Source organism: Osmerus eperlanus, chromosome 6 (assembly GCF_963692335.1).
Source record: "Osmerus eperlanus chromosome 6, fOsmEpe2.1, whole genome shotgun sequence".
Classification (NCBI taxonomy): domain Eukaryota; kingdom Metazoa; phylum Chordata; class Actinopteri; order Osmeriformes; family Osmeridae; genus Osmerus; species Osmerus eperlanus.
The window spans coordinates 22,622,069-22,638,754 of record NC_085023.1 but is presented as its reverse complement, the minus strand read 5'-3'; the positions used below and the strand labels follow the sequence as shown (position 1 = coordinate 22,638,754).

General features: G+C 53.5%; 1 protein-coding gene across 3 annotated transcripts in view; it reads right to left on the bottom strand.

The window, feature by feature from the left end:
• fgfr2 (fibroblast growth factor receptor 2) overlaps nucleotides 1-16,686 on the bottom strand; it is a 57,615-nt gene that overhangs the window by 11,499 nt on the left and 29,430 nt on the right. For 2 of the 3 annotated variants that reach the window (XM_062464448.1, XM_062464449.1), the window contains exons 5-12: nucleotides 15,422-15,612; nucleotides 13,949-14,093; nucleotides 7,734-7,939; nucleotides 6,819-6,958; nucleotides 4,395-4,528; nucleotides 3,433-3,543; nucleotides 997-1,187; nucleotides 352-474 (exon numbers count right to left, since the gene is read on the bottom strand). In XM_062464448.1, coding sequence (XP_062320432.1) covers nucleotides 352-474; nucleotides 997-1,187; nucleotides 3,433-3,543; nucleotides 4,395-4,528; nucleotides 6,819-6,958; nucleotides 7,734-7,939; nucleotides 13,949-14,093; nucleotides 15,422-15,612 — 1,241 coding nt within the window. The remainder of the gene's footprint in view (nucleotides 1-351; nucleotides 475-996; nucleotides 1,188-3,432; nucleotides 3,544-4,394; nucleotides 4,529-6,818; nucleotides 6,959-7,733; nucleotides 7,940-13,948; nucleotides 14,094-15,421; nucleotides 15,613-16,686) is intronic. The other variant, XM_062464450.1, reaches the window with a different exon arrangement.

Sequence of the window (16,686 nt, the reverse complement as noted above, 5' to 3'; positions counted from 1 at the left end):
ACAGGGGGGTGGATGGAGTGATGAACAGGGGGGTGGATGGAGTGATGGAGGAGGGACGAACAGGGGGGTGGATGGAGTGATGAACAGGGGGGTGGATGGAGTGATGGACAGGGGGGTGGATGGAGTGATGGACAGGGGGGTGGATGGAGTGATGAACAGGGGGGTGGATGGAGTGATGGAGGAGGGACGAACAGGGGGGTGGATGGAGTGATGAACAGGGGGGTGGATGGAGTGATGGACAGGGGGGTGGATGGAGTGATGGACTCAGGGGGGTGGATGGAGTGATGAACTCTTAAGACAATCAGACTCTCCTTCCTCCTGACCTAGCTGGTGGTCAGGGGAGGAACTCACATTGGTGGTCTTCTTATAGTAGTCGATGTTGTGGACGTCTCTGGCCAGGCCGAAGTCTGCAATCTTCATGAAGTTGCTCTCCGTCACCAAGACATTCCTCGCTGCCAGGTCTCTATGGATACACTGAGGGAAGGAGGGAGGGAGGGAGGGAGGGAGGGAGGGGGAGGGAGGGAGGGGGAGAGGGAGGGAGGGAGGGAGGGGAGGGAGGGGGAGAGAGGGAAAGGGGGGGAGGGAGAACATGATAAGGTTACTTCACTGCAATATGGCACCAAAATGGAGGGTGAACTTTGCTAGAAATTATGTTTATGAAGAATGTGAGGCCTCAGGAACACGTGAAGCAGTAGAGGGTTGACTGACCGGCATGAACTCACACACACACACACAAACACACACTACGCACACATACACACACACACGGCTTGTTTGTGAGCATAGCTGTGCGTGTAAGAGCATGTGTGAAAGCGAGTGAGTGTGTGTGTGCTCTGTCACATTCCAGCAGGGAGAGAGAGCGTGAGGGGAGTGTTGGGTTAACGAGTCTGTTCTCCCGCCGGCAGGACACTGGGAAAACACGTCTCTCCCCTCTCTCCCCAGTTTGGTCTCACACAGCCTGCATGTGTGTGTGTGGGTGTGTGTATGTGTGTGTACCTTTTGTGAGGCGAGGTACTCCATCCCCCGGGCCACCTGGTAGGTGCAGGAGACCAGGTCCTTGAAGGTGAGCTGCTCGTCAGGGCAGCGGGCGATGTCGTAGGAGTAGTCCATTCCTGGGGGCCGACGGGCGCGCAGGTACTCCCTCAAGTTCCCCTTGGAGGCGTACTCCACGATCACATACAGGGGCCCTGCACACACACATATATATATATTAGTGCTGTCAGTTAAACGGTGTTAACGCAAACCCATTTTAACTGCTTACATTTTTTTATTGCAAGATTAACGTTCTTTTTGGCCTAGCAAACTTTGTAATCGTTAGAAAAACTACAACACCACACCGGATCTAGCTACACCGGAAACAAAACAACAGGCACGCCACACACACTTGTTTGGGCTTGCGAGCCGGCTAAAGAGTAGTAGACTAACGTTATGTTTAAGTGGATGGCAAGCGTGAGACGCCGAAATGGATGCCAATAAGATTCTGAATGGAAAGTTTACTTTTAAAAAGTTGCCAAATGGTTTCATTGACAAGACCAAAGTGATCTGTGTGTTTTGTTGTTGTGAGCTGAGCTATCATCGCAGCACGTCCAGTCTGAAATACCCCTTGATGGCCAAGCACACCGCTAATGCGAATTCTCCGTCCCCTCGTCAAAGCCAGGCGATTGCACGAAGCAAGCCGATCCACTTTTCCATGTTGATAAGAGCATTAAAATTAGAAAAAATAATGGGAAAAAAAGAAATCAAGGGACATTTAGAATAGATAAAAATGTGCGATTAATTGCGATTAATTGTGAGTTAACTATGACATTGATGCGATTAATCGCGATTAAATATTTTAATCGTTTGACAGCACTAATATATATATATAAACGCGCACATATATATATATACACACAAACACATATACACACATACACACACGTACATATATACATACACCAGTTTGTTTGTCTATCCCAGAGTGCCCCGACCATTCACTCCCATTCAAAATTGTGTTATTCCTAACCTGAAGCCCTGACCTAAACATTTAATGTAATTCTAATTCTGACCCTAAAACAACCTGAAAAAAGCATTTGAGGTTCTGTGTCCCAGCAAAACGTTGTATGTTTTGTATGTTTCACCATACTTCTGAAGACATTCAGTTCCTATAAAGGTAGTTAAACAAGACCACACACGCACACACACACACACACCATTCTGTGCGCACACACACACACACTCCCTCACCATCCTGTGTGCACACACACAAACACGCACACACGAGCATGCACACACACACACACGCACACACACACACACACTCACCATCCGGTGTGCACACACACACACTCCCTCACCATCCTGTGCGCACACACACACACACACACACACTCCCTCACCATCCTGTGTGCACACACACACACACACTCCCTCACCATCCTGCGTGCACACGCACACACTCCCTCACCATCCTGTGTGCACACACACACACTCCCTCACCATCCTGTGCGCACACACACACACACACACACACTCCCTCACCATCCTGTGTGCACACACACACACACTTCCTCACCATCCTGTGTGCACACACACTCTCCCTCACACTTCTGTGTGCACACACACACACACACACACACTCCCTCACCATCCTGTGTGCACACACTCCCTCACACTCCTGTGTGCACACACTCCCTCACAATCCTGTGTGCACACACACACACTCCCTCACACTCCTGTGCGCACACACACACACTCCCTCACCATCCTGTGTGCACACACACACACTCCCTCACCATCCTGTGTGCACACACACTCCCTCACCATCCTGTGTGCACACACACTCCCTCACCATCCTGTGTGCACACACACTCCATCACCATCCTGTGTGCACACACACACACTCCCTCACCATCCTGTGTGCACACACTCCCTCACACTCCTGTGTGCACACACTCCCTCACACTCCTGTACGCACACACACACACTCCCTCACCATCCTGTGCACACACACACACACTCCCTCACCATCCTGTGTGCACACACACTCCCTCACCATCCTGTGTGCACACACTCCCTCACCATCCTGTGTGCACACACACACACACACACTCCCTCACAATGCTGTGCGCACACACACACACACACTCCCTCACCATCCTGTGTGCACACACACTCCCTCACCATCCTGTGTGCACACACACACACTCCCTCACCATCCTGTGTGCACACACACACACACACTCACCATCCTGTGTGCACACACACACACACACACTCCCTCACAATGCTGTGCGCACACACACACACACACTCCCTCACCATCCTGTGTGCACACACACTCCCTCACCATCCTGTGTGCACACACACACACTCCCTCACCATCCTGTGTGCACACACACACACACACTCACCATCCTGTGTGCACACACACACACAAACACACACACTCACCATCCTGTGTGCACGCCCCCAGCAGGTTTATGATGTTTTTGTGCTTCCCAATCATTTTCATCATCTCCATCTCCGACACCAGGTCTGACAGGTCCTTCTCAGTGGCATCGTCTGCAGGGAGGAGAGACACTGTCAACACCACAGTCCTGACCCCTGACCCCAAGGGTGACCCCACTGTGACCCCCCACAGTGCCAGCATAACTACTACTCTCTTCTATGGTTCGTTACACAGAATCATGACTGACTGACAGGATGGTCTAGTGTCATAGCACAGAGAGAGAGAGACCAGTCAGACCACAGAGACATCCTTTCAACGTTTTGGAGGAATTAAAGACAGCGGCTCAATCTGGGGTCGTTATCTCCGACCCAGGCTCTGTTTTCATGGGCCTGATTGAGCGAGGCAGTCAGACACATTCCTGCTCCCTCACTCTCTCCCTCCACCCTATTACCTACTAGCCCTCCACCTCCCTCCCTCCTTCTCTCCCTCCCTCTGAGATTCCTCTGCTCAGCCATTGTCAAGGTCCCCTGCACCCATCAATGCCCCCCCCCCCCAGACTGCGGGTGAACAGATGACCACGCTGTACAGGTCAGCCATGTCCTTCAGACCCCCATGACCACGCTGTACAGGTCAGCCATGTCCTTCAGACCCCCATGACCACGCTGTACAGGTCAGCCATGTCCTTCAGACCCCCATGACCACGGCCTGTGTAGCCCCACCCCCATGACACTGTATAGCCCCATCCCATGAGTGAGGTAAGGATTGGTGAGATGTGGTGAGGTGTGTGGTGTGGTGAGGTGAGGAGTAGTGTGAAGTATGGCGAAGTGACGTGTGGTGAGATATGGTGAAGTGAGGTGTGGTGATATATGGTGAGGTGAGGAGTGGTGTGGTGAAGAAGGTGTGTGGTGTGAGGTATGGTGAGGAAGGTGTGTGGTGAGGTGCACGTGGAGCCGGGTACACTTACAGAAGCGCCTACCTTTCAGCATCTTGACTGCTACGGTCACGGCCTCCTTGGGCTTCTCCTTGTCAATGCCCAGGGCCTCGGCCATCACCACCTGGCCAAAGCAGCCCTCCCCTAGGGGCTTGCCAAGGGTCAGCCTGGGGGAGGGGGAGAGAGAAAGGTTATAGGGATGAATCACTGGGATCAGGGCTGGAAAACAAGCAAGTTCTCAGCTGCTCTTTGGCAGCAAGAGACTACACTGACTACTAACCCTAACCCTAACCACACTAACAGGTACAGGAGCCACTTCCTCTCTCTCCACACCTCCCTCTCCCTCCCTCTCTTTCCCTCTTTCCACACCTCCCTCTCTACACCTCTCTCACCCTCCCTCTCCCTCTCTCCCTCTCTCTCTCCCTTCCTCTCTCTCCACACCTCCCTCTCCCTCCCTCTCTTTCCCTCTTTCCACACCTCCCTCTCTACACCTCTCTCACCCTCCCTCTCCCTCTCTCCCTCCCTTTCTCTCTCTCCACACCTCTCTCTCCCTCCCTTTCTCTCTCCACACCTCTCTCTCCCTCCCTCTCCCTCTCTCCACATCTCCCTACCCCTCTCTCCCTCTCCCTCTCTTTATAGCAGACCAAAATAAACAGGTTTGAGAGACAGGGAGAGAGCGAGAGAGAAGGGGAGAGAGAGAGATGTAGAGAGGGGGACAGTTTTCCAATGTCCCTCCTTTGTGATTTAAACTCGAGTGCTTTATTGGGATAGTGTATGTGGACAGTGCCATGGATGATGAATGCCTGATAAGACTAGCAAGGTAGGAGAAACACCTCTAAATATGTCTCTCCTGACCTGTTCAATAGCTGCCTTTAACAAGTCCTTACACCACTTATGCTTGTCACATTACCCACAGGAGTGACCAGCTGTAAACCAGAGGGTTGTCACCACAGTACCTTGTGAATGCCTGCTGCTGATTGGCTGATCAGACTGCTCTCCCCTCATGGCCCTGCTCCTCTACAGGACCCTAGTTTGACTGGCAGGCGTAAGACCCGCCTCGTCTGGTGTGTGTAAATGTTGAGTGTGGCACTGAGGCCTGGTAACACAATCCCCCATCTGTCCTCACACCCAGCCCCGGCGCCATCAACAGCACCTTTCTGCCCTCCCTCCACCACACATAATCAATGTTATTTTTCCTCCACAAACGTTAGCATTCCACTATGATCCCTCAGGCTTTGTGAGATGACAAGGGAGGGAGGGAGGGAGGGAGGGAGGGACGGAGGGAGGGAGGGAGGAGGAGACACAATTGCATGTTAAAGACAGAAAGAGGATAGAAAGAGGGGGTGAGAGATGCATAGTGGGATGCATGCAGAAACCCCCAAAAAACTAAATATTTATATATTTTCATTAGCACATCAAATGATCATGGCTGGTGACTTTCTCTGGCCCTAACACACTGTCAAACTCTCTGGTGAGGAAGGGTCTGAGAGCTTGGTCCATATGGTCAAACTCTCACACAAACACAACTATACTGTCAAACTCTCACACAAACACAACCACACTGTCAAACTCTCACACAAACACAACCACACTGTCAAACTCTCACACAAACACAACCACACTGTCAAACTCTCACACAAACACAACTACACTGTCAAACTCTCACACAAACACAACCACACTGTCAAACTCTCACACAAACACAACTACACTGTCAAACTCTCACACACACCCTGTAGGCCTCTAACCCTGTAGGACTCTGACCCTGTAGGCCTCTGACCCTGTAGGCCTCTGACCCTGTAGGCCTCTGACCCTGTAGGCCTCTGACCCTGTAGGACTCTGACCCTGTAGGACTCTGACCCTGTAGGCCTCTGACCCTGTAGGCCTCTGACCCTGTAGGTCTCTGACCATGTAGGCCTCTAACCCTGTATAACCCTGACCGGTGTATGTGTGTGAGGTGTGGGGGTGTATGCGTGTGTGTATGTGTGTGTGTATGTGTGTGAGAGTATGTGTGTGTGTATGTGTGTGTGTACGTGTGGGGGTGTCAGATTACCGAGTAATGACTCACTGTACTCCATCACTGGTTAATCATTACAGTGCTGCGTTTTAACGACACACTTCACACACTTTTGGAGCTGCTATCACAGCCCCCCACCGCTCCCCACCGCCCCCCACAGCTCTACACAGCCCCCCACAGCTCCCCACAGCCCCCCTCATCCTCCCACAGCCTCCCTCAGCCCCCCACAGGCCTGACATAACACTTCCTGTTAGCACACTACAAAGGCAATGTTAATTAAAGCCAAATTAGCCACAAGCTATCGCTGGGCCAAACTAGACTTGACTGTAATATGCTGTAACCTTGACCTGGCTGGATACAGAACAATACATGGGGTTTACTTGTTTTTATCGTGAAATGTCATATTGTTGGAAAGGTCTATGCCCACACACACCCCTCACCTGTCTCTGGAGAACTCCCAGCGGGGGTCCTCCGGGACATCGTACTCGGGGATGGGGTCGTCGTGGGCAGAGCTTCGGCGTGTTGTGATGCGTACTAGCGGCGTGCTGGAGCTCATGGAGGAGCTGGAGTCAGCAGACACCTGCAAGAGGACATGGCTGATCACCTGGGTCTGCACAACACAGAGGAAGAGCTACAAAGGCATGACTAGAGGGGCGTGTGTGTGTGAGGAGGGGGGCATGTGGGGGGGGGTTGAGAGTGGGCGGGATGGGCGTATGTGCAAGACTGGTAATAATTCCCGTAACTTGAATGTCACATTTTCAAAATAGATGTCTTTAGAGTATTTCAGTATTGCTCCAATCAAACAGCGATCAGAGCCCTCTGCACCAAGCAGGACACCTGCAGCCAGGGTGACCAGGTCAGTTCATCAGTCCTCTCCTCCTTCCGGCCTCACCTTCCCTTGGCACTGGACGGCTCTGTCCCAGGACTGCTGGGGTTCTCTGCAGCCATTAGGGAGAGGATGCACTCACCAGGAAGATGCTAGCGGAGGCCCTAGCTAGCGTAGGTGCTAGCTAGCAGTGCTAACCAAACAGCAAGGGGGGGGCTGAGGGCCGGTGCTAATCGTGCTAATCGTTAGCTGCTCTCCCATGCAGGTGTCCCTACCCTAGATAGCTCTCTCTGCATAGCTTTCAAATCAGCAGAACTCAAACACAGAGCAAGATTCAATACTTTTATACATTATTTTAGTATTCAGTTCCGTTAACTGTGTTTGTGTCAACAGACCTGTTTTTTGTTCTCTAAAGACTAGTCTCAGTGTGTGTATAGACTACGTGTGTGTGTGTGTGTGTGTGTGTGTGTATGGAGCGTGACCTTCCTCTAGGGGTGTTAGATGCCTTTGGAACTCTTTATCTACTTTCTGTTACCTGGCGGCGGAGGGGGATCTGCTTGCTCAGCTTGTGAACGGCAGGCTGACCCCCGAAGTCTGGCTTCTTGGCTGTGTTCCTCATCCTGCACACCACCACGATCACCACCATGCATGCGATCAGGAACACGCCCACGCAGTAGATACCAATCTCCACATAGTCCGGAGAGGTCAGGCCGGTGACGGGCTCGTCTGTGTTGGCTGCAGGAGGAGGTCAGGAGGAGGAGGTCAAGAGGAGGAGGAGGTCAAGAGGAGGAGGAGGAGGTCAGGAGGAGGAGGTCAAGAGGAGGAGGTCAGGAGGAGGTCAAGAGGAGGAGGAGGTCAGGAGTAGGAGGAGGTCAAGAGGAGGAGGTCAGGAGTAGGAGGAGGTCAGGAGGAGGAGGTCAAGAGGAGGAGGTCAGGAGTAGGAGGAGGTCAAGAGGAGGAGGTCAAGAGGAGGAGGTCAGGAGTAGGAGGAGGTCAAGAGGAGGAGGAGGTCAGGAGTAGGAGGAGGAGGTCAGGAGGAGGAGGAGGTCAGGAGGAGGAAGAGGTCAAGAGGAGGAGGAGGTCAGGAGGAGGAGGAGGTCAAGAGGAGGAGGAGGAGGTCAGGAGGAGGAGGTCAAGAGGAGGAGGTCAGGAGGAGGTCAAGAGGAGGAGGAGGTCAGGAGTAGGAGGAGGTCAAGAGGAGGAGGTCAGGAGTAGGAGGAGGTCAGGAGGAGGAGGTCAAGAGGAGGAGGTCAGGAGTAGGAGGAGGTCAAGAGGAGGAGGTCAAGAGGAGGAGGTCAGGAGTAGGAGGAGGTCAAGAGGAGGAGGAGGTCAGGAGTAGGAGGAGGAGGTCAGGAGGAGGAGGAGGTCAGGAGGAGGAAGAGGTCAAGAGGAGGAGGAGGTCAGGAGGAGGAAGAGGTCAAGAGGAGGAGGAGGTCAGGAGGAGGAGGAGGTCAGGAGGAGGAGGAGGTTAAGAGGAGGAGGAGGTCAGGAGTAGGAGGAGGAGGTCAGGAGGAGGAGGAGGTCAGGAGGAGGAAGAGGTCAAGAGGAGGAGGAGGAGGTCAAGAGGAGGAGGAGGTCAAGAGGAGGAGGAGGAGGTCAAGAGGAGGAGGTCAAGAGGAGGAGGTCAATAGAAGGAGGAGGTCAGGAGGAGGAGGAGGAGGTCAAGAGGAGGAGGAGGTCATGAGGAGGAGGAGGTTAAGAGGAGGAGGAGGTCAGGAGTAGGAGGAGGAGGTCAGGAGGAGGAGGAGGTCAGGAGGAGGAAGAGGTCAAGAGGAGGAGGAGGTCAGGAGGAGGAGGAGGTCAGGAGGAGGAAGAGGTCAAGAGGAGGAGGAGGTCAGGAGGAGGAAGAGGTCAGGATGAGGAGGTCAGGAGGAGGAGGAGGTCAAGAGGAGGAGGAGGTCAGGAGGAGGAAGAGGTCAGGAGGAGGAGGAGGTCAGGAGGAAGTCAAGAGGAAGAGGAGGTCAGGAGGAGGAGGAGGTCAGGAGGAGGTCAAGAGGAGGAGGAGGTCAGGAGGAGGAAGAGGTCAAGAGGAGGAGGAGGTCAGGAGGAGGAAGAGGTCAGGAGGAGGAGGAGGTCAGGAGGAGGAGGAGGTCAAGAGGAGGAGGAGGTCAGGAGGAGGAAGAGGTCAAGAGGAGGAGGAGGAGGTAAAGAGGAGGAGGAGGTCAAGAGGAGGAGGAGGAGGTCAAGAGGAGGAGGTCAAGAGGAGGAGGAGGTCAATAGAAGGAGGAGGTCAGGAGGAGGTCAAGAGGAGGAGGAGGTCAGGAAGAGGAAGAGGTCAAGAGGAGGAGGTCAAGAGGAGGAGGAGGAGGTCAAGAGGAGGAGGTCAAGAGGAGGAGGAGGTCAATAGAAGGAGGAGGTCAGGAGGAGGAGGAGGTCAAGAGGAGGAGGAGGTCAGGAGGAGGAGGAGGTCAAGAGGAGGAGGAGGTCAGGAGGAGGAGGAGGTCAGGAGGAGGAGGAGGTCAGGAGGAGGAGGAGGTCAAGAGGAGGAGGAGGAGGTCAAGAGGAGGAGGAGGTCAAGAGGAGGAGGAGGAGGTCAAGAGGAGGAGGAGGTCAGGAAGTGGAGGAGGTCAAGAGGAGGAGGAGGTTAAGAGGAGGAGGAGGTCAGGAGTAGGAGGAGGAGGACAGGAGGAGGAGGAGGTCAGGAGGAGGAAGAGGTCAAGAGGAGGAGGAGGTCAGGAGGAGGAAGAGGTCAAGAGGAGGAGGAGGTCAGGAGGAGGAGGAGGTCAGGAGGAGGAGGAGGTTAAGAGGAGGAGGAGGTCAGGAGTAGGAGGAGGAGGTCAGGAGGAGGAGGAGGTCAGGAGGAGGAAGAGGTCAAGAGGAGGAGGAGGTCAGGAGGAGGAGGAGGTCAGGAGGAGGAAGAGGTCAGGAGGAGGAGGAGGTCAGGAGGAGGAGGAGGTCAGGAGGAGGAAGAGGTCAAGAGGAGGAGGAGGAGGTCAAGAGGAGGAGGAGGTCAAGAGGAGGAGGAGGTCAGGAGGAGGAGGAGGTCAGGAGGAGGAAGAGGTCAAGAGGAGGAGGAGGTCAGGAGGAGGAAGAGGTCAGGATGAGGAGGAGGTCAGGAGGAGGAGGAGGTCAAGAGGAGGAGGAGGTCAGGAGGAGGAAGAGGTCAGGAGGAGGAGGAGGTCAAGAGGAGGAGGAGGTCAGGAGGAGGAGGAGGTCAGGAGGAGGTCAAGAGGAGGAGGAGGTCAGGAGGAGGAAGAGGTCAAGAGGAGGAGGAGGTCAGGAGGAGGAAGAGGTCAGGAGGAGGAGGAGGTCAGGAGGAGGAGGAGGTCAAGAGGAGGAGGAGGTCAGGAGGAGGAAGAGGTCAAGAGGAGGAGGAGGAGGTCAAGAGGAGGAGGAGGTCAAGAGGAGGAGGAGGAGGTCAAGAGGAGGAGGTCAAGAGGAGGAGGAGGTCAATAGAAGGAGGAGGTCAGGAGGAGGAGGAGGTCAAGAGGAGGAGGAGGTCAGGAAGAGGAAGAGGTCAAGAGGAGGAGGTCAAGAGGAGGAGGAGGAGGTCAAGAGGAGGAGGTCAAGAGGAGGAGGAGGTCAATAGAAGGAGGAGGTCAGGAGGAGGAGGAGGTCAAGAGGAGGAGGAGGTCAGGAGGAGGAGGTCAGGAGGAGGAGGAGGTCAAGAGGAGGAGGAGGTCAGGAGGAGGAGGAGGTCAAGAGGAGGAGGAGGTCAAGAGGAGGAGGAGGTCAGGAGGAGGAGGAGGTCAAGAGGAGGAGGAGGTCAGGAGGAGTAGGAGGTCAAGAGGAGGAGGAGGTCAAGAGGAGGAGGAGGTCAAGAGGAGGTCAGGAGGAGGAGGAGGTCAAGAGGAGGTCAGGAGGAGGTCAAGAGGATGAGGAGGTCAAGAGGAGGAGGAGGTCAAGAACAGGAGGAGGTCAGGAAGAGGAGGTCAGGAGGAGGTCAAGAGGAGGAGGTCAAGAGGAGGTCAGGAGGAGGAGGTCAAGAGGAGGAGGAAGTTAGGAGGAGGAGGAGGTCAGGAAGAGTAGGTCAGGAGGAGGAGGAGGTCAAGAGGAGGAGGTCAAGAGGAGGAGGAGGTCAGGAGTAGGAGGAGGTCAAGAGGAGGAGGAGGTCAGGAGGAGGAAGAGGTCAAGAGGAGGAGGTCAAGAGGAGGAGGTCAAGAGGAGGAGGAGGTCAATAGAAGGAGGTCAGGAGGAGGAGGAGGTCAAGAGGAGGAGGTCAGGAGGTGGAGGTCAGGAGGAGGAGGTCAAGAGGAGGAGGAGGTCAAGAGGAGGAGGAGGTCAGGAGGAGGAGGAGGTCAAGAGGAGGAGGAGGTCAGGAGGAGGAGGAGGTCAAGAGGAGGAGGAGGAGGTCAAGAGGAGGAGGAGGTCAGGAGGAGGAGGAGGTCAAGAGGAGGAGGAGGTCAAGAGGAGGAGGAGGTCAAGAGGAGGAGGAGGTCAGGAGGAGGTCAAGAGGAGGAGGAGGTCAGGAGGAGGAAGAGGTCAGGAGGAGGAGGAGGTCAAGAGGAGGAGGAGGTCAAGAGGAGGAGGAGGTCAGGAGGAGGTCAAGAGGAGGAGGAGGTCAAGAGGAGGAGGAGGTCAAGAACAGGAGGAGGTCAGGAAGAGGAGGTCAGGAGGAGGTCAAGAGGAGGAGGTCAAGAGGAGGTCAGGAGGAGGAGGTCAAGAGGAGGAGGAGGTTAGGAGGAGGAGGAGGTCAGGAAGAGTAGGTCAGGAGGAGGAGGAGGTCAGGAGGAGGAGGTCAAGAGGAGGAGGTCAGGAGGAGGCGGAGGTCAGGAGGAGGTGGTCAGTCTTGCCTACGAGAGACCACACAGGGACGGAACAGCTCACACACACAAGTATAAACACACACACACCCTAGACATGAACACACAAACCTTATGCATGAACAGACACACACACCCTTCAGGTTAACAACATGGTATATCTAATAGACAAACAAGAACAGACTAACAATAGTAATGACGACACAAGCACACACACACAGGGACAAATGGAACATAAATAATGACATCACCAGATGGACAAACATAAACAACAAGAAAAAGTGTGTAAACCTGACCCTCCTACTCTCTCCTCCTCTCTCCTCCTCTCTCCTACTCTCTCCTCCTCTCTCCTCCTCTCTCCTACTCTCTCCTACTCTCTCCTACTCCCCCTTCCTCTTCATCAAGCAGCTAAGACCCAGGGCAGGTAAACAGGACCCAGGGCAGGTAGACAGGACCCAGGGCAGGTAGACAGGACCCAGGGTAGGTAGACAGGACCCAGGGCAGGTAGACAGGACCCAGGGCAGGTAGACAGGACATGGAACTGACCATAGAAGGGAAGTGTGTTGGAAAGGAGTGCTTCTTGACTGAGCTCTGTATTCAGCCTGAGCTGATATCTGCTCTCTATGCCACACACACACACACACGCGTGTATGGAACAATACATGCATCACTTCAGACCGCAGGTGAGTGAGTGGTGTCCTTTGTGGTTGTATATGGCCTAAGCTTCCTGTGGAGGGAATGGTCTGTGTATGTGTTTGTGTGTGTGTGTGCGCACTATAGCAGCCTGTTCCATTATGCAAGTCTGTCATCCAGGCCACAAACAAGCCTCATGTGCAGTGGTGGTTTAATCCATGTAGGACCTTCCTGAACCACTGTCCCTCAACCTCGGCACACACACACCTCACAAACTAACTGGCACCATAGATGCACTCCAAGAGGGCAACAAATACATCATATTATTCCAGATAAAATCCCTTGACTGTGATTAGGATTGGTTGTTTTTAGATAAAAGCGGGGTGTTATTTCTGTGGACACTAGGGGTGTTTCTGTGTTTAGGTTAGAGTCTAGCTGCCTCCCTTCCTACTGGTGCCCAGACATCTTGCTCAGCCTAAATACATGTAGATGTGTTGAGGTTGGCTGTGACTTTGTTGCGTTGACTGAACACAGCCTGTCTGCTCTGCTCTGTTACACACTGACTTGACACGGACAAACTAAAGACAGACAGATAGATAGGAAATGTACAATACACACACACACAATAGTAACAAACATCTTAAACATACATGCTCACACACACATACACACACAAAACATTTACAAACACCTTAAACAGACGCATACAGATATGATTCATTCTCCATACACAGATGGCTCTGATCACTGAGAAAGTCAAGCTAGGCTGTGACTTCCTGATTCTTAAACTACATCTACTGAAGCACCTGAACACATCATCAATGATGTCACCCATTTCATGAAGAATTAAGATAAATGAAATCAATGATCAGAGCCAGGACTGGAGGCTTGTAGGGCATTCAGACAGACATGCTACCTTGTCAAGATGAGGGAGAGAGACAGGGAGACAGACAGGGAGAGAGACACATGAAGAAGGGAAGGAGGAAGGCAGCCCTCTGTGGAGCATGGAGACACTTGAGATCTTCTGGCCAGGCAGGCTTCCGGTCACAGTTATAATCAGCCCAGTCCAGTCCAGCCTTCTGGCCAAGGCTTTCAACAGGTCGCACATATAGATAAGAGAATGTATATTCTCTCCCATTTCACTGGACTGGAAATTGCCTGTGCTAGTTCATCAGAGTAATTTAATATAATCTAAAATTGGAGTTTGTGTCTTCCACTCCAGAGGGGCTGCTTGCCTTCCGTTTTCATGGAAATAACATGAACCCATGGGAGATATGGAGAGGAGGAGGGCAGGGGAGGGAAGGAGGAGGAGGAGGGGAGGAGGCAGAGGAGGATGGAGAGGATGGAGAGGGAGAGGAGGGAGAGGAGGGAGAGGAGGAGGGTGAAGACAGAATGTGAGGGTATATACCTGGAAGCACCGTCAACCAAGCAGTGTGATAGGAGATCCCAATAGAATTACCAGCCAAGCACGTATACTCCCCAGCATCCTCCAGAGTTACATTGGGCAAGAAGAGGACTTCAATCTCCTTATCCGTGGTGTTAACACCTGCGGTCTGGGAGAGGGGGAGGAGGAGGAGGACGAGGAGGAAGAAGAGGAGGAAGAAGAGGAGCAGGAGGAAGAAGAAGGAGTATAGCAGGACGAGGAGGTCAGAGATTGAAGGAAGGGTGAAAAGAGGGGAGGGAGAGGGGAGGGGAAAAGGAGGAGGAGGAAGCAGAGAGATACAGTGAGACCCAGAACACCAGGAGAGAGAGGGGCTGGATGACGTCCTTCATCCTCCATAAAGATGGGAGCTTCCAAGGGGGAGTGGAGGGCATACAAAACAAACATACCCTGTAGAGAAGACATAGACACCCTGTACCAGCACATTAGGAGAGAAGACAACACTGTCAGGTCCCTTCACCAACCAACCAATGAGCAGTTCACCGTTGACCTGGTTACATGCACAGGAACACACAGACACACACACAGACACACAAACAGACACACACACAGACACACACACCAAGGGGAGAGACATGGAGAGCACCCTACTGCAGCACACAACACCCTGCCAGGTGAAAGAGGAGTAGAGAGAGAACAACAGGTAGATGGAGGGAGAGAGAGAGAGAGCGAGAGCGAGAGAGAGAGCGAGAGAGAGAGAGAACGAGGGAGAGGGAGGGGAGGGGGGGTGGAAGGAAGGAAGTGTGGCAGGATGTGGGTGTGCAAACCAGAGGTGTTTCCATGGCAGCAGTCACAGTAGAGCAGCTGAGATAGTAGGAGAGAACCCAGGACCAGACCACCAGGACCAGAACCAGAACCAGGACCAGACCACCACAGCACACCAGCAGGTCAGTGACAGGAGAGGCCAGCAGGGAGCAGGGTCAGGGGTCGAGGTTCAGGGGTCTGTTACCTGGGATCACCGTCAGCCAGCCAGACTGGCTGACGTCTCCTATATAGTTGGAGACTTTACAGGTGTACTCCCCCGCATCCTCCTCCGTCACGTTGGACAGGGTCAGCACCTCCACGTCAGAGCTGTTTATGCCCGAGCGCTGGTGGCCACGCATGCACACACACACACACACACAGGGCAGCAAAGGGACATAAGCCTGTTACTCTCCAGGCTGTGCAGAGTAGCAGGCTGGTCGAAGGGCCCCAGAAGAACACAGTCAGGTTCAGGTACATGAAGCTAAACTTCCTCTTGAAGAAAACCAGATTTTAAAACAAGTTTAAAAACATCTACATACATATACACCTCTTCAACTGCAAACACAGTTTCTGTAATCAAATGTTAAGGTGAGAAAACAAAAATGGAGTGGCTAGGTAGGTCAGGTAACCAGGTATCACAGGTACGCCTGTCCCTCCTTGTCTCCCAGGAGCAGCCAGTGAGAGGTGGGATCATACCTTGAGCACGCGTACGTAAGGGTGGCCGTCCGGACCCACATGGCTCCCGTTCTTCTGGATGTGCTGCAGCCACTGGATGTGGGGCTGGGCGTCACTGTACACCTTGCACACGAAGCGGGCATCCTCCCCCACGTGGACTGTGGTGTTGGCCGGAAGCCCCGCCTGCAGGATGGGCCTGTGAGGGGAGCGCTCTGAGGAACACAGAAACAGGAGGGGGGGGGGGGGGGGTTAACTGGAGTGCAGTGTGTGTGTTTGTGTGTACGTGTGTGTATGGGTATGTGTGTATAGGTGTGTGTATGTGAATGTCGCAGCAGGTTAGATTTGTCACATCCCCATATCTCTTATCCTGGTGAGCGTTAGGTCTCCTGGAACAAGCAGAGAGAGTTATCTTTCTGATAAGACGTTGACACGGCCATGTTTGGAGACAAACTGGATGTTGTTGAGCACAGGTTTTCTGTAGCCTCACTGTGTGTGTTTGTGAGTAGGTGTGTGTGTATAGGTGTGTGTATAGGTGTGTATTCAAGTGTGTTTGCATGTGTGTATAGGTGTGTGTGTGTGTATGTGTGTGTGTGTGTGTGTGTGTGTGTGTGTGTAAGGCCATGTTAGGAGCTCTAAAACACATCAAGCAGTCTGACATGTAAGAACTGGAGTTGAGCTGTGGTTGCTAAGCCTGAGGCAGCCTGACTGAGGCAGCCTGACTGAGGCAGCCTGACTGAGGCAGCCTGACTGAGGCAGCCTGACTGAGGCAGCCTGACTGAGGCAGCCTGACTGAGGCAGCCTGACTGAGGCAGCCTGACTGAGGCAGCCTGACTGAGGCAGCCTGACTGAGGCAGCCTGACTGAGGCAGCCTGACTGAGGCAGCCTGACTGAGGCAGCCTGACTGAGGCAGCCTGACTGAGGCAGCCTGACTGAGGCAGCGTCAGGGCTTGTCTTGGAGAGAGAACCCCCTCCATTCCCCCACACACTCAAACTATCTGCATTCTTTTGCAAGCAAACATTTGGCCTGCAAATCCAAACAGAGCAAGACCTGTAGAACAAAGACCTCTTTCACACACTCTCCTGCCTCCACTATCACCGCACAGCCCTCCCCCCTGTGACAGCACCCCCTGCTGCCACACACATCCATACAAAAATGACGTCACTCCATCCAGGGCAGTAGGGGAGGGGAGGCACAGGGGATCATTTGAAGAAGGAGGGATTAAATATAAGGAAGGAGGTGAGAAAGGAGAGGAGAGAAGGCTGAGGGGGTATTAGAGGAAGGAATA